The sequence below is a fragment of the Apium graveolens genome, chromosome 4, assembly GCF_009905375.1.
Source record: "Apium graveolens cultivar Ventura chromosome 4, ASM990537v1, whole genome shotgun sequence".
Lineage (NCBI taxonomy): Eukaryota > Viridiplantae > Streptophyta > Magnoliopsida > Apiales > Apiaceae > Apium > Apium graveolens.
Window position 1 is genome coordinate 8,620,703 of NC_133650.1, and position 18,518 is coordinate 8,639,220.

An 18,518-nucleotide genomic window follows, 5' to 3' on the forward strand; every position below is an offset into this window, starting at 1 on the left:
TTTATTGATTCGGATTATATGTGATTTAAATTATTTTCAGTTATTGAAGATCTGTTGACCCATTTATTATTCATGATTACAAATTATTTAATTATCTCTCTAAAAAAACAATATTAGTGTCTAATGTGCTAAACTTGAACATTTGGTAAATAATGTGGTTTGAACAAAAAATATTATGATTTAATTTCTTTTATTACATTTTTATTCAATTTGATAAGATGTCATGTGGTTTTATATTAATTAATTGTTCTCTTCCAAAAAAAATCATCATTTTGATTCTTAGCCTTTTTTTAATAGAGTTTAAATCATTTAGACTTTCATGTTCATAAGCAATTTATAGTGATTTAGTCGTGAATAATTGTCAATTCACATGTATTCCTAGTAATTATATTTTAAGTGGTATAAAAATATTAAATTAAAAATAAATTTACATCTTAATATAAAAATTGTAAAAGGAATTTGAAGTTACTATTTTACAAATTTTGTTTCAAATAAATTAAATTAACTGGTATAAAGTGAACATAATTATTGATATGTCAACATAAATTCATCAAAAAATAATTTATAGAAAGACTTGTGTGGAGTCGCTTTTACAACTTTATATAATGACGTGTCTTGAAGTTGTATTTATTACGCGTACATCCTATACAATAATTTAATTAAGAATTGATTAGTTAAGTCTAATATAATATTGAATTAAAATTGAAATCATAATTTTCTGGTACAAAAAAATATTAAGATTATGAATAAGATAATGTTGCGATAGAAATTAGGTTAAACCATTTATTAGAATTTTAAAATGACATAGGTTTAACATTTTACGGCTTTTGTTCTCCCATTATATTGTGGTCCGAGAGAGAGACTGCTAAAATTAATATTAAGTAGTAAAATTGAAGAAATTGCATCAATACTTATTCTATGTGTATTTATATATATATTATTTTAAAAATTGATATAAAACATATCTAACTCTTAATTATTTAAATTAATTAATGGGTCGATATGATTTTTCACAATTCGGTTCCAACCTATAACCGGAACTGAAAAATCGGTTTCAATCTTAATTTCCAAATGCAATGAACGAAAGGAAATGAGTGACCTCAAACTCGTATGATTGTGTACCATGGTTTATAAGTTGGCGCCTAAAGCGATGGTGAATCGCCTTAAAATGCTTTTACATGATCTCATTTCTCATCGTCAAAGTATTTTTATCCTTGAAAGATTAATTAGATACAATGCTCGTCGCCTTTGAACTATTTCACGCAATGAAAAGGAAGAGAGAAGTTCGGTTGGCACAATGGCGTTCAAATTTGATATGAGCAAAGTATATAATTAGAGAATGGATATTCGTAGAGCGAGTGAGAAATGGGTTTTGATTGCAATCGAGTGAGGCGAATTATGGACCGTGAGTGGTGTATCATATGTTTTCAAATGAAAGGGTGGAGTTGGAGGTTGTGTTATTCCATCTCGAGGTCTTCGCCAAGGTGATCCAATTTAATTATAGCTATTCTTTTTATGTGTAGAGGCTTTTTCATCTTCACTATCGCTGACAACAACTAATAAATAAATTCATGACAAGAAAATATGAAAAAACAAATGACTAAACAGACAAGTGAGGATTCCCTAGAGTTTCCCAACTACCACTCCCTTTTCTACATAAATGCTCCAAAATTGCTAATTTATGGACAAAAAATTAACTTCAATAAATATGAGGCGTCTTTTAGCGAAAATGTTATTATTAAGTGGAAAAATGATATCCTTAAGAATTTTAGGTGTTCGACAAGCAGACAAACACGAGAAGTATTGACGCGTGCTTGGTATTTACATTTTCCCCATAATTTTCTTTACTTGATGTAAGAGTATTTTTGGTATTTTTGGTACATATCGAGGGTATCATGAAACGCGAGAAGATTAAAGACAACTGAGTACTGTATGATCGCGCTACAAAGTATGATTGATCATTTTAAATTGAGAATTTATATCATAAGCTTTTTTAGAAGGATGTAGAGATTTTGCATTGCAATTAATATTTTATTTTTATTTAGCATTTATTTTATTTTAGAGTTATCAATCTCTTTTATTTAAAAAACATCATAATATAATGAATGATATCTTTTATTAAAATTAAACTTTTAAGAGTTTTCTCTTATTTATTTTCTTGTGTATTCAAGAAACCCTTGTAGATTTCAATTTTTTCTTGTGGATTAAAGGTATTAATGAATTTTTTGTGTACGAATCATGACGAGAATTATCGCTTGCATTTTTTATACTTTCGTGCTGCGTCATTATTTTTTTTGTCGAAGATTAAACATTTATTTTAGTTATATTTTAGGTTGAGCATGCTTTGCTCAGAAAACAAGATATAATTAGTGCAACTACAAAAAGTAATAGGGTGTGCACATATCGCGTCAAAGTATATTCAGGTAACAAGTCTTTAATAATTTATATCTACTGCATTATAAAATTTGTTGTTTGTTAGTTAAAGTTTGTTGGTATGCCTTGAAAGGACAAATTAAGCAAGTTTGAGTGAGAAAGAGACCGGTGGTTAGCACCTGTGCATATATTAGATAGCTAGGGCTTGCTTGTATTTTAGTTACACCAATCTCAGTTTCACAAACAAGGCATGGACAATGTAGGATTATCTGGTTTCTAAGAAACCATATTTGAAGATTTTTATGTTCTTCTATCATTCTATGATTATTATGGTTTTATGTGACAAATGAAGTTGCGATATATGATCATGTATTGCAAGTGACGACATTTCCCGAAAAATAAGAATGCTCTAGTCATGCCTAAACAAATTGTTTGGATCATGTTTTGTGTTCACTTGAACCAATCCCTTAAAATTATCTTTAAAATACATATCTCCCCACATGTTGCCTCGTCATATGTCTTGTGATGTAGAACAAGAGTCCCGAGATTTTGAAGTGAAATTTAACAAAATAGATTTGTAAAGAATTAAGCGAGGACAACAACATGATCATACTTACGAGCTACATGATCATGAAAAAATAGCATAGGTTTCTGGTAGCCAAGGGACATGATTACGCTGACAAGCTGCATGATCATGCCGAAGGGACAGTAGCGGCGCGCCTGATCTGGATACATAGTGCATGATCATACTCAAATATGCATGATCATTGTACTTATATCTAATATTTTATTTTAATTAGAACTTATTTTTTTTGTTTTAGGGTTTATTATCCCTATATAAAATATGCTATTATGTAACTGATTATCTATCTTTTATTGAATAAAAATACTAAGAGTTTTCTCTTTATCTTCTTGTGGATTCAAGAATTCTTACTCGTGAATTCGAGGTTTGTCTTGTGGATTCAAAGTGTTTCAGGATTTCTTATTTGAGAGTCCTTACGAGGACTAGTGTTTCTTTTTCCTTCGCTTCCGTTCTGCCTCAAGTGGTATTAGAGCAAGAATTTTATCTCGTTCAACGATGACCGAGAGAGGCACAATCAGAGGTTCTAATGATGGTGATCGTGAGGCTGCTAATACACGGACAACTGAAGAGTTTAGACGGTTTATGACAAGATTAAAAATGGTGTTTCAACAATATACGGAGGTCAGAAGTACTAGAGCCAACAAAAACAATTTCTTGCTCTGGATTTCGTATATTAATCGTTTCTTTCAATTTACACATATTGATGAATATAGACAGGCAAAACTGGTGGCTTGTAAATTAAAAAGTGGTGTTGTTGTATGGTGGGGAACTTGTAAACTTGTAAACTAAAAAGTGGTGTTGTTAAATTTTGTTAAGTCTTCGTCAAAATGAGCTTAGCATGTGTGGATGATTTTGTAGAGTTAGAATCATAGGCAAATTTTGTGGATGAAATATTTTTATTGATTTAGGTTTAGTTTTTTTGTTTTAGTTTGAGAACTTTCTTATTTCCTATTCTTTTAAATTGTTTTATTGGCATTGGTTTCGAAGTTGAAAAGTTTAAAATTTTGTATTTTTTTTAATTTAACGCAACAATTGTAAGTCCTTTTATAAGTAATGTTCTTCATTACTCAAATTCAATTAATACGGTGAAACTGAACACAATTTAACATTTTTATGGTCTAATAACAATAATTTATTATTAATATCGAGTAATCATATCAAAAGAGATACCCAACATCTTTTTGATGAAGCTGTATCTCTCTTGTTCAGGCAACGAAAGTTGTAAGTCCTTCTATAAGTAATATTTTTCATTACTCAAATTCAATTAATACGGTGAAACTGAACACAATTTAACGTTTTTATGGTCTAATAACAATATTTAATGATTAATATCGAAGTAATCATATCAAAAGAGATACCCTACATGACTACAAGAAAAACATGATCCTACAACCGTTTTTCACCGTTGTTTGATGTCAAAATTTTTGGTCGTCTATTGAGGAGCCGTGTGATTTCGATCAGACAACAGTGCATCGAACCATTACTAGAAGCTACAGACACAACAGGTTCATAACTGTTACCGAAACTGTCATTCAACAACAGGTTGTATAAAAGACTGTATTGTTGGAACAGTTTACCTGCAACGGTTTTCCTCAAGAAGACAACGGTGTATTACTGTCAACTAAGAGTGCAAAATTTCTATATTATTTGTCAAACAACGGGTAGTTTGTTGATTGTTGTTTGAAAGGCTAACCACAATAGGTTTAGGACAATACAGTTATGTTATGATGTCTTAGACAACACCTTGAGCCAGAGTATTGTAAGGAAGTCTTTCAAACATCGGTTTGTGAAATGTATTTCCAATAATGAGTTGTGGTTAACGGCCATTTTAAAGCTCTTTAGACCACATTTTTTGTTTAACTCCTATTGTAGTGCACCCCTTGAGACAACAGCGTCGTATATAATGTTGTTTGAAAGGCTAACCACAACAGTTTTAGGTCAATACTGTTATTTTATGCTGTCTTATACAACAGTTTTAGGTAAATATTGTAAGGAGCTATTTCAAACAATGGTTTGTGATAGTATTTTAATACTAAGTTATGTTAACTGCCATCTTAATGCTCTTTAGACCACATTTTTTGTTTAAAGCATATTGTAGTGTTATCCTTGAGATAACACCATCGTATATTTTGTCGTTATGTGAACATGATAGACACAATATTACCATGTTTTAAAGTGTTGTGAATAGAGCTTTAGTCAACTGTTAAAACAATGTTACAGTGTTGTTCCAATTAGTTTGGTACAATGGCTGTTTTTGATTGAGAACACAATCATCTGTTGTATATAAAATTTTGCATATAAAATCCTGATTTCATCCAAACCACCTGTTTTCTAAAAACTAAATCCCAAAAATGAATCCACCAAAAATGAATCCACCAAACGAACAAACCGAGAACTAACTACCAATCACAAAAAAAATCAAAATCCACCAAACCAACAAACCTAGAACTAGCTAGAACAAGAACAAGCCAATATATATAAATTCACCAAACCAACAAACTTAGAACTAGCTAGAACAAGAACAAGCCAATATATATAAATCCACCAAACACATATTAATCCAACAATCCTAGAACAAGCCAATATATATATATATATATATCCACCAAACATCTAATATAAATCCACCAAACACAACCAATCCAACAATCCTACAACACTAGAACAAGAACCGGGCAATATATATAGATTGAGCATAATATATATAGATTGACCATGCAATCTACTAATAGATTGAGACAAATCTATCAATCTACCGACAATTCTGTTTGGATTGGACCAAAAAGTGCATCACCATGACCAACTGCATAATTTAAAGTTCAAATCCGACTACTAGTTCAAACAAAAGACCACAAATTTGGAACCTAGATTGCATGGCGTTTCATGAAATATTTTGCAAAATCACAGCGGATCTCGTTAATGTCATCATCAGTGTAAACCAAGTTTGATCTGCGCATCCACTGAAAAATAACCCAAAATTTTACATAAGTCATACAATTAAGTACTGTACGAGTAAGAGTATAAGTCAATGGGAAAACCCAAAGTGAAAATCTCACCTTAGCAGCAAACTCAAGTTCTTTGTCCTGAACAATCTCCTTCATATAGCGCATCACAAACAGGCCACAATCCTTGGTTCCTGACTGCACTGGAACTCCCTGGATTAATTAAAAATGCATTACAAAAGCTGTGAATTGGAGAGAAAGAAGCTCTTGTATGTATATTGCAGAGAGATAACTATACAAAACAGATTTGGTGAATGTAAAAAATAAGTCTCTAAACTATGAGTGCAGTAGTGTTTATATACAAGCATTAATCTAACTAACTTCTATCCTTAACAACTAACTGAGATGTAACAAATAATTATTTAATTACAATATCAACTAACTGAGATGTAAGAAATAATTATTTAATTACAATATCCTTAATAGCATAGAAAAAATATGATGAGAATTGATTATTACCGCCATGTTCTCCCACAAAATTTTCTTCTTGACAACCTTGTTGAGATCCTCTTTGTAAATTTTAATGGCACTACAACCAAAATAATACCAGCAAAACCATTAAGCAACTGAAAAATGCGTGGTCTATCAAAGTTCAAGACTCCATACAGATATTTTAGAAGCTGAATCTTACTTGTCGACAACATCCAGCCATTCCACATTAGCGATTCGACGTTTTAGAGGGTCCATGTGGTAGACAACCTCTGCCTCAGGATTTGCAACAGTTAAATTCCAATGGTTCCTACACAAACATGAATGAATTGAAGCCTTGTCATAAAAATTGAAACTTAGAAGCTCCAAAAAAAATCAATTTAAAAAGGCATGTGATCCTGTTTAGCTAAAACATTATATGAGAATGTCTAACTAGCTAGCTCTTGGATTAAAACTTACACGTCATTGTAAGGCATAAGAAAGTATTGCCCTTTCTTAGCATTCTTAAATCGTGCAGCGAGTGCACGCGACCTCTGCCCTGCATTACCACAGCCAATGGCACCAATTATGGTGGGATCTACGAACTTGATCATGTTGGTCATCTTATTTTTTTTGACGTATTCGTTTATGGAGCTACATATAAAAATATGAGAGATTAAAAAAAAATCGTTTCTGGAGCCACAGACTAACTATGAGATATTAAAAAAAAAATTGTGGAGAAACTTACTGAATAAAAAGGACGATCACAGACCCCGACATTTCACCTCCAGAGCACACCGAATATATATCTGATAAGTAAATGGCCATCTTTTTTGTAGAGCCAAAGGCTTCTTGGGATAGTTGAAAAGAAACCGTTCGTTCATCAGCTAAGGCACCCTTTGCCCATGTCCACAAACGATTTAATGCAGATGGGTAATTTGCACCCATCTCAACAACAAGCTCTGGTTCAACATCAGCGACTAATTTATAAGTCTTCTTTTTTCCCTTTTTCTTGGCTTTCTGCAGAAAATACACATGAAAATAGTAAGAAAGAAAATACTAAATAAAAACATTCTAGCTATATAGTGCTATTCTAAATATTTTTACCTTCGGAGCTGACAAAACATTGGAAGTGCTATTGTTCCTCATTGTTATCAAGTTTCTTGGCCATGCAATAAAAGTTCCCATGGCTTGTTCCACGGTCAAAATCTCGTCACCGATGGGATATGGAATCTTAGCATCTCCTTGAATGACTTGAGTGATTGACACTCTTGCATTCTCTTCCCCAAGTCTGACTCCATGGATTGTCTCCTCTCCTTCAACAACAACAACTTCATCAATCTTCGCACAAGCTACAATGTTGCTGAGCGATCCAAGAGCCAATTTACAAACAGAATTATCCGGAGCATTCACTTTAACTTCTTCACATCTGTCTTCCTCAAAAACAATTCTACAACTTTCATCCTTGCCATCCAACCTCTGAGCATCCTCAGGATCCACCCCTAAATCAACAAACAAACTTTCAATCTTTTGAATTTTCAGACCACCTCCCTCCTGTTGAACAGGAAATAAATTCTTTGCAGTTGTAGGTGTAGCAGGATGGTTTACAGCTGCATCAACATCAACCCCGCCGTTAGAGTGACAGCTTGCTTGTTGGGAAGGATGCGTTGGAGTACATTCTTGTTGTACGGGCCTTTTCAAGATCTCTGCCCTCAGCTTTTCCATTTCAGCAGCCCAAAAATCATCTCTCGCTTTAATTATTTTTGGAGTCTCCTCTGCCAAGTACCTCTGAACTCTTTCCTGTATCTTTTCATCCATTGTTCTAGCTTTTTTTTGCCTTGGAAGATCAAAATAAACCGACTGCTTTACATGAACACCTTGTCCACGGACCCGTCCACCATGCTCAGGCTTACCGAGCGCGAGTGTTAAAACATCATCAACACCTTCAGCTATTAGTTTCCCTTCCTTAACCTCCTTTTTCAATTTTTCCTAAAATATTAAGTGTACCATATTATCACAGTCTGAGCTATTTCCATGTAAAAGACTAACATAATTAAGTACCATATACTTTCAATTAATTAAGACAAAAATTAATATATAACTTACAATTTCCGTTGCTTTATCTTCAACAATTTTTCCTAAAAATTTACCATCTTTGTCCTTCCTTGCTAGGACCCAGGTTGACGACCGATCAACTTCCTCTTCATCTGGATGAGATTGATACTGCATTCACATGTATATGATCAGGAAAGTATAATAGTATAAATATGTTAGACAAATTAGTTTGTATTAGAATAATAACTATGTCATTTCACTATTACGCACCCATTCATTCTCGAGGTTAGCATAACCTTTTCGAGACATCCGATGTGGATATACACTCAGCATCCTTCTTTGTATAGCATCATCATGACATTTCTGCATAAGAAGCACGAATGTGGTTATGAAATCAATATTAATTAAATACCAAAAACTAGAAACAACAAGTATGTTTTAATGCTAACTAGAAATAAGTATGTCATAATGCTAACTGGAAACATACCAAAAACTCAGGTGACGTGCGATCAGCAACAAATATATCCCAATGCGATTTTTCTATGAAAGAGAAATCTGCAGGAGGATAGGCCAACACTTCAGGTTGATCTCGATAAGGGAGAATGTAATTTGTGGTCAGTCGACTTTTGAACTCCCTCCATTTCTGACCAGCGGAACGTAAAACCAACTTTTTCGCAGACGGAGGTAAAATGAAACCCAGCTACATACATAAGAAATTAAAAAGATATCAGATACATAAGTAATGAACATATAATGAAAGATACATAATTATTTGAGTTTGTTTTACCAGAACACACTCCCAAAGCTTGTTCTTTGTCTCATCGGGAACACATTTCCAACTATCATGCCAGATTGGTGCTTTGGTTCTTGCCAAAACCCCAATATAGGATTGCATTTCTGCCGCTTCAGGACCATACGGCTCTCCCTTTCCATTAAAAGACACATTAAGTTTATTCCCCTGGATCTTTCGTCTCACAATTCTATGCATCGTTACACAACCTCGCTTGAGTAGTTTTAGTCCTTCATTGTTGTTCGGGGTGGTAACAGGTTTCACTTTTTTCTTCTTATTTTTGGAAATTTTTTTCTGTAAGATTTCAGATATAGGCTTCTTCTTCACAGACTTTGGGGAAGAAGTGGATGGGGTGGGGGTCATAGCAGGGGTCTGGTTGTTTAAGGACCTGGTCTTTCGTAAAGCCCTGATCACATTCATGGTAGTTGGGTGGGATGAAGACCTGGACCTTTTAAGCTCTTTCTTCTTTGGCCCTGTTCTCGGTGACTTTCTTGTGTTCAATTCTGTCTTCTTTGACTCACTTTTCTTTTTCGGAGTGGCCATTATCTATACACCAAACAAAAACTAAAGTTTAAAACACATGTATCAAATGTATATGGAAGAAAAACCAAATTTCAGAGTCACATAATATAGAACATGTAAAATGAGCTGTCATATATCTAAAAGGACTTCGCATATATGCACGAAACATATATACTCAAACAGAGGCAATGTGTTTATGTGTTCCGTGAATCAAACAGAGGCAATGTGGATCAAAATCCACAAAATCTTAAGTGAAACATTAAAATCAAGCATAGTGAAACACTAAAATCAGGGATGCTGAGTGTATATGCAGAGTGTATTTAGAGGAACACTAAAATCTAGAGTGAAACATAGAACACATGAAATCAGGGACTCACAAGCATAGTGAAAATACAAAATCAACACCCACAAGCATAGTGAAAACCACAAAATCAACAAAATAGAACACCCCACAAGCATAGAACACCCCACAAGCATAGTGAAAACCCAAAAAATCAACAAAATCAACACCCACAAGCAGCATCATATATTCAAAACCCCACAAGCATAGTGAAAACCCACAAAATCAACACCCACAAGCAGCATCATATATTCAAAATCCACAAAATGCATTTCTCAAAATCGAAACCCACAACCCCTAAATACATGAAATCGGGGACTCAAAATCGAAACCCACAACCATCATATATTCAAAATAGAAACCCAAAACCCCTAAATACATAAAATCAGGGACTCAAAATCAAGAGTGAGTGACAAAATGCATGCAAAGGACGCATATAATCGGAATGAAGATACCCAAAATATCATATACTCTACAACCCCTAAATACATAAGATGAAAAAACCCCAAATACAAAAGATAAAATCAGGGACGCTAGGGTTCTAGGGTTTAAGCCCATACCAGTGATTAAACGGTTGAGTAATCGCCCTTGTCGCGTGTGATGCTAGGTTGAGTAATCGCCGTTGTCGCCTGTGATCGCCGTTGTCGCCTGTGATCGCCGTTGTCGCGTGTGATAAAATGAAAATGAAAAATGAAATTGTGAATGTAAACTGGTAAAGTAAACACCGCGAAGCCAAGGTGGGAGACAATTTTTGATTGGGGGGAAATGAAAAATCACATGAACGGTGCTGATTTGAGATAGTACCTCAATCTAACGGTATGTAATGTCTTTTAATATATTTTAATTTTTAAAAATTAAATTATCTTGTCTGAAAAACTGTTGTTAGACATACTTTGTTACAATTGTTTAGTTAATAATTTCGATTAGAAGATTTTTATTCGGTTCAGTGTTTCGTTAAAAAGATGACTTTATTTTAAACATCTTATATTTTCCGATAAAATCTGTACATGACTACACTAAGTCGATATTAACATCCGTACGGTTGGATCGTTGACAAATCCATTTTATAAATTAATTAAGTCAACTGGGTAGTAGTACCCGTGTCAGGGACTACAGATTTTTACCGGATTTCTATTAAAAAGACGAACAAGAAGAGTTGATTATTTTCCGATAAAATTTGTACATGACTACAATAAGTCGATATTAACATCCGTACGGTTGGATCGTTGACAAATCCATTTCAGAAATTAATTAAGTCAACTGGGTAGTAGTACCCGTGTCAGGGACTACAGCTTTTACCGGATTTCTGTTAAAAAGACGAACAAGAAGAGTTGATTATTTTCCGATAAAATCTGTACATGACTACACTAAGTCGATATTAACATCCGTACGGTTGGATCGTTGACAAATCCATTTTATAAATTAATTAAGTCAACTGGGTAGTAGTACCCGTGTCAGGGACTACAGCTTTTACCGGATTTCTGTTAAAAAGACGAACAAGAAGAGTTGATTATTTTCCGATAAAATCTGTACATGACTACACTAAGTCGATATTAACATCCGTACGGTTGGATCGTTGACAAATCCATTTTATAAATTAATTAAGTCAACTGGGTAGTAGTACCCGTGTCAGGGACTACAGCTTTTACCGGATTTCTGTTAAAAAGACGAACAAGAAGAGTTGATTATTTTCCGATAAAATCTGTACATGACTACACTAAGTCGATATTAACATCCGTACGGTTGGATCGTTGACAAATCCATTTCAGAAATTAATTAAGTCAACTGGGTAGTAGTACCCGTGTCAGGGACTACAGCTTTTACCGGATTTCTGTTAAAAAGACGAACAAGAAGAGTTGATTATTTTCCGATAAAATCTGTACATGACTACACTAAGTCGATATTAACATCCGTACGGTTGGATCGTTGACAAATCCATTTCAGAAATTAATTAAGTCAACTGGGTAGTAGTACCCGTGTCAGGGACTACAGCTTTTACCGGATTTCTGTTAAAAAGACGAACAAGAAGAGTTGATTATTTTCCGATAAAATTTGTACATGACTACAATAAGTCGATATTAACATCCGTACGGTTGGATCGTTGACAAATCCATTTCAGAAATTAATTAAGTCAACTGGGTAGTAGTACCCGTGTCAGGGACTACAGCTTTTACCGGATTTCTGTTAAAAAGACGAACAAGAAGAGTTGATTATTTTCCGATAAAATTTGTACATGACTACAATAAGTCGATATTAACATCCGTACGGTTGGATCGTTGACAAATCCATTTCAGAAATTAATTAAGTCAATTGGGTAGTAGTACCCGTGTCAGGGACTACAGCTTTTACCGGATTTCTGTTAAAAAGACGAACAAGAAGAGTTGATTATTTTCCGATAAAATTTGTACATGACTATAATAAGTCGATATTAACATCGATAAAATTTGTAAATGACTATCCATAAGTCGATTTTTATTTGGATTTAATTGATTTTGACATTCTTGGACATAATTTAAGGATTATTTAAAATTTTAACAACCCAATCATTGAGCTTTGTTATGTCTGAATGAGAACATAATAATTGAAGTCAAAATTAGGTCATTCATTACTCCTCATCTTATCCCCTCCTGTACTCTCCATCGTGATTCGTGGCGGCTCCATCGCACCTCGACCTCCTCGAACCTCCATCGACCTCGACCTCAAGCTCGACCTCGACCTCAAGCTGCTTCGCACCTCCTCCATCGCACCTCGACCTCAAGCTCAACCTCCCCCATCGAACCTCGACCTCCATCGCAGAGACCTCCATTTTAGGTAAATCCGTAACCTAAATTATCTTTTTAGTGTTTTAGGGTTCCTCCATTGTTTCAGTGGTTTAAGCTCTAACACAAGCTCACCTCTGCAATTAATTGTTTGAAGTGATAAGCTTAATAGTTAATTGTTTAATTAGTTAGTCATAATCTTAATTAGTTAATTGTTTAATTAGTTAGTCATAATCTTAATTAGTTAATTGTTTAATTAGTTAGTCATAATCTTAATTAGTCACCTCTGCAATTAATTGTTTGAAGTGATGCACATTGGGAATTTGGGTTTGTGATAAGCTTAATTAGTTACTAATTGCTAATAGATTATGTAGTTGTTGCTGATTGTTTTGGTTTGGTAGTTAGTCATAAGCTTAATAGTTTTGGTTATTTGGGAATTTGGGTTTGTAATTGTTTTGGTAGTTAGTCATAAGCTTAATAGTATATGCTCTGTTTTTGACCATCATGTCACTTTCTTTTTGCAGCTTGTTTTATATCAAAATATGGATAGGTCATGGTTAAAAGCTGATAGAAGAACAAGAGAGTTTGAGAATGGAGTGGACGATTTACTTATGTTTGCCTTTGAGAATGGATATAACGAAGACAAAATAAGTTGTCCATGCTTAAAGTGCGCACATAGCAAATCTTGGAAAGCTCGGATTGTTAAAAACCATCTGTTTCAAAATGGTATTGATGAAACGTATACTCGCTGGATATGGCACATGGCACGGGGAGCCAAATATTGTAGAAAGTCCTGTATTGGATGAAAGTGACAACTCGGTATCTTCTAATTACCAATTCTGCACAAGAATGGGTGAAGCTGACGATGATGATGTTCTTTCTTCAGATTCTTCAGATTTCATCAACCATGTGAAAGGTGAGCATGAACCTCTTTATCCTGGTTGTGAGAATTACACTAAGATGAAAGCTTTGGTTAAGTTATTCAACTTGAAAGTGAAGCATGGTATGTCTGATTCATGTTTTTCTGATGTTCTATTATTGATTGGGTCTTTGCTACCAGAAGGCAACAATGTCCCTTCTTCTTTCAATGAAGCGAAGAAAACCTTATGTGCATTAGGAATGGGTTATGATAAGATACACGCATGCCCGAATAATTGTCTACTATATCGTGGGCCACAAGATGAAGATGAGACTACTTGTCGCATATGTAAGGCCTCTAGATGGAAACTGAATAAGAAAGGAGAAGAACAAGAAGGAGTCCCTGCTAAGGTCTTATGGTATTTCCCCTTGATACCAAGAATAAGAAATTTGTTCAATACACCAGCGATTGCGAAGGACATGACTTGGCATGAGACCGAACGACAACAAGATGGTAAAATGAGGCATCCAGCAGACTCGCAAACATGGAAGGATGTCGATCAAAAGTGGCCTGATTTTGCATCGGAGAGTAGAAACCTCCGGTTAGCTTTATCCGCCGACGGTTTCAATCCTTTTCGTGGAAACCGTACTGATCACTCAAGTTGGCCAGTTTTGCTATCGGTTTACAACCTTCCACCTTGGCTCTGTATGAAAAGAAGGTACATTATGCTTTGCTTGTTAATATCAGGACCGACCGAGCCTGGAAATGATATAGATGTGTTCCTTCAACCACTTATTGAAGATCTGCAGGAGTTGTGGCGCGGGAAACAAGTGTACGACGCATATAGACAAGAGTCTTTCGTACTTAGGGGCATATTATTATGGACAATAAGTGACTATCCGGCCTTGGGGAACTTGTCGGGACATGTAGTTAAAGGATATAATGCTTGTATTGTTTGTGTTGATAAAACAGAGGCTACTAGGCTGGTTCACTATCGGAAGACGGTAGTTATGAGGCATAGGAGGTGGTTGCCTCGTCATCATCCGTATAGAAAGCAAAAGGCAGCTTTTGATAATAGCGTTGAGACAGGTGCTGGTCCTATTCCATTAACTGGTGAGCAGGTTTTTGAAAGAGTACAACATCTAAGGGACCATGTCTTTGGTAAGACACAACGCCAACATAAACGGAAGAAAGGTGATGCTAGACCAGTTTGGAAGAAGTTATCTATCTTCTTTCAACTTGAGTATTGGAAATTTTTGCCAGTTAGGCATGTTCTCGATGTGATGCACATCGAGAAAAATATATGTGAGGCTTTACTTGGAACTTTGCTAAATATTCCCGGAAAGACAAAAGATAGGGAGTCAGTCCGTCTCGATATGGCAGAAATGGGAATAAGAATGGAGCTAAGGCCAAAAACTCCCGGAAAGAAAGAGAAGGTACCTTTGGCTGCATGGAACTTATCAAATGCTGAAAAGAAGGTAGTTTGCTCATCATTTCTTCAAATGAAGTTACCGGATGGATTTTGTTCAAATATCAAGAATCTTGTAAATATGGAAAAACTTCGGCTTGTTGGAATGAAATCTCATGATTGCCACACAATATTGCATCATTTGCTTCCAATTGCGATTCGGTCGGTACTGCACAAAAAAGTCAGGTGCACAATAATAAGGTTTTGCCTTTTCTTCAAGGCAATTTGCAGCAAAGTCATCGATGTAGATAAATTGGAAAATATGCAATCTCAGTTGGTGGAAACATTATGCCAGCTGGAAAAACACTTTCCCCCTTCGTTCTTCGATGTCATGATCCATCTCTCAATTCATCTTGTGAGAGAGGTTAAGCTTTGCGGGCCAATCTTTCTACGTTGGATGTATCCTTTTGAGAGATATATGAAGGCGTTTAAAGTATATGTTCGAAATGCTGCTCATCCCGAAGGTTGTATTGCCGAGGCATATGTTGCCGAAGAGGCCGTTGAACGTTTGGTCAATTTTGAAGAAGCTACCATAGGTTTGCCAAAAAATGATAGGCATGAGCAAAATGCAATAAGCAAACCTTTATCTGGTGCGACAATGATCAAGCCAAGCAAAGAGGAATTGCATCTAGCACACTTATGTGTTCTGCAAAATAGCAATCACATGAGGCAATATTTTGAGTAAGTTACTAACATATGTGTGTGTGTGTGTGTGCATTTTGTTATTTTCTCATTATCTGCAATTCGGTAAATATATTGAAGCAATTGATTTTACTTGTAGTGAACATATGGCATCTTTAATGCTAAGATACCAGCAGCATGAAAATGACGAGGTGTGGCTAAAAACCAAGCAGAATGAACAATTCCCCGAATGGTTCAGGAAAAAGGTAAGTTTTATTTATGTGTTTATTACCTTGTTACGTAGTCCTGATTAAAAACAATACAGACAAGTAATATAAGAAGTCGAAGACATCCAATAAAAAATAAAAACACAGACCTAAAAAAATTGTTTAATTTTTTTTTTATTGTACAGATTGAGACGGAATTGCTCCATGACCATAATAGCATAGGTGATGATATAAGGTGGATGGCAGAAGGGCCTAACAAGAATGTTCCTACGTTTAGTGGTTATAAAATCAGCGGGGTTATTTATAGCACCAAGGAGCGTGATAATAATAGACAAGTACAGTGTAGTGGTGTTTGTGTTGTTGCAGATACATTAATGCTTTCCGAAAAATTTAAATCTGTTGAACATACTTCACATACCTATTATGGAGTTATAACAAGTATATGGGAGCTAGACTATAATAATTTTAGAGTCCCTATATTTCATTGCAATTGGGTAGATATGAACAAAGGGGTTAAGGTTGATGAGTTGGGATATACATTGGTTAATTTAAATAAATTAGGATTTTCAAATGATCCTTTTGTTCTAGGGAAACATGTTAAGCAAGTTTGCTACATTGATGATACTCTTGAAAAATTTTGGTCTGTGGTGTTGAAAGTCCCGGAAAAGAACTTTTATGACCACTGTGATGATGAAAATGAAGGCTCTGTAGAAATAGAACTTGAGAATGAGCTGCAGTTGCCCGTGTTCCCGAATGTTGATGAACTGGACGATGAAAATACTAGCTATATGCGAGAGGAAGAAGAATGGATTCAACTTCCATAGTGGTAATATATATAATTATTTATAGATACTTGAGTCCATGTACCGCTCACTTTATTCTTTTTGTAGGTGAAGCTCCCATTATCCATGTGTACTGCTCGTGAACCCCTTGATGAGATTACTTTTGCCGTGATAAAATCATCATCTAGTTGACTGAGTTTTCAATTTGTGAATGCTGCTGGTTGATGCTCTTCTTATAATAGATGATGATTTTATCATAGCAAAAATAATCATTCGGCGGACATACAAGTATGGCTAGCTTCTACTGCAGAAACAGGGCTTGGAGATATGTTATCTACTGCAGAGGATAAATTATAAAATTTTCCACATCAAACTTGTGCAAATTAATGTTGATCACTTGTTTTTGTGTTTATGCAGAATTACCAGCATACGGCGGTTGTCAAGGCGTGCAAAATTATGGCTAAGCAGCATGCATGTTACCAAAGGCAGTAAACAAGGATTGTGTTTCCATTTTCATTGTAATATTCACTACTAAACAACTCTGTCTTGTATATATGGAACAATGTAATTTGAAATCTCTGTCTTGTTTAATTGAAAGTGTATGGTTTGCCAATTTTGAGGAATGGCTTACAATTTTGATTGAGGATCTCTAGTTTGTTGTTGGTTGGACCTTTGGCTGATTTATGGTATTATATCTGTTGGTTTGGGTTTATTCAGATTGGACATCTTATTGTTGGTTTGTGTACAGCAGGGTTGGGATATGTAATATGTGCAAGTCAATTTTTTTTTCCATCTTTGCTGTATAGACAACGGTTTCTTTTGCTAATCAGTAAACTGTTGTATGAACCTCTATTATCCCATAATGTTAATAACCATTGTCTATGAACTTTGCTTTCTACAATGGTATTTTAAATCCATTGTTTGATAGAGTCTAAGATATCAGTTTTAGTAAACCATTGTCTAAATTAGACAACGGACTTGTCAAAAACTGTTGTCTTAAGATGGAATGAATTTTTGTACATACAACATGCATGCAACATTATGTAAAAGGGTTACAAACAACAACTCGTAAAATAACAGTTGTCTTAAGATAGAATGAGTTTTTGGACATACAACATTGGTTCACGCTTGTTTAAAATAGTCGTAAACAACAGTCCATGAAATCACAGTTGTCTAAATAAGTCAAATCGAAAAGCTTAGACAATAGTGTGCAAAAACCTCTATAAACGTTGTTGGATGGAAAGCAAGACAACTGTTTTTTCATAGCGAAGAAAACCCCGTGGTTTGATTTTTTGGGACAACGGGTATATTTTGAACCGTTGTCTCATGACATCTTTTTGATGAAGCTGTATCTCTCTCTTGTTCAGGCAACGAAAGCACATGAATGCAAATTATAATTTGAAAAAATTTGGTACATAATATTGATTTTGGATCAATGTTAAGTAATTTAAAAAATATGAACTGTAATTCACTCTTAAATTTACATCGGGGCAATTTTTTTAAGTCGGCATCAAAATGTATTTAGCAAATGTGGATAATTTTGTAAAGTTGGAACCAGAGGTAAAATTTGTATATGAATTCACTCTTTTGCTTTGTTTTGAGAATTTTGTTAGTTTCCTATTCTTTTAAATTGTTTTGTTGGCATGAATTCTAAAGATAAAATTTAAAATATTTATGTTTTTCTTAAATTAATGTAGCAATTTTAAGCCCTTCTATAAGGCTCTTCTTC

General features: G+C 34.6%; 1 protein-coding gene and 1 long non-coding RNA gene across 2 annotated transcripts; one reads left to right on the forward strand and one right to left on the reverse strand.

Moving 5' to 3' along the window:
• Nucleotides 1–6,047: 6,047 nt before the first annotated feature.
• LOC141721871 (uncharacterized) lies at nucleotides 6,048–6,717 on the reverse strand. The gene is made up of 3 exons (XR_012574916.1): nucleotides 6,590–6,717; nucleotides 6,418–6,487; nucleotides 6,048–6,111 (listed from the first exon to the last, which is right to left on the reverse strand). It is a non-coding gene; the product is annotated as an uncharacterized LOC141721871 (long non-coding RNA).
• Nucleotides 6,718–13,555: 6,838 nt separating this feature from the next.
• LOC141718282 (uncharacterized) lies at nucleotides 13,556–15,844 on the forward strand. Its single transcript, XM_074520667.1, has one exon. The coding sequence runs from the start codon at nucleotides 13,556–13,558 to the stop codon at nucleotides 15,842–15,844; it is 2,289 nt and encodes a 762-aa protein (XP_074376768.1).
• Nucleotides 15,845–18,518: the final 2,674 nt, after the last annotated feature.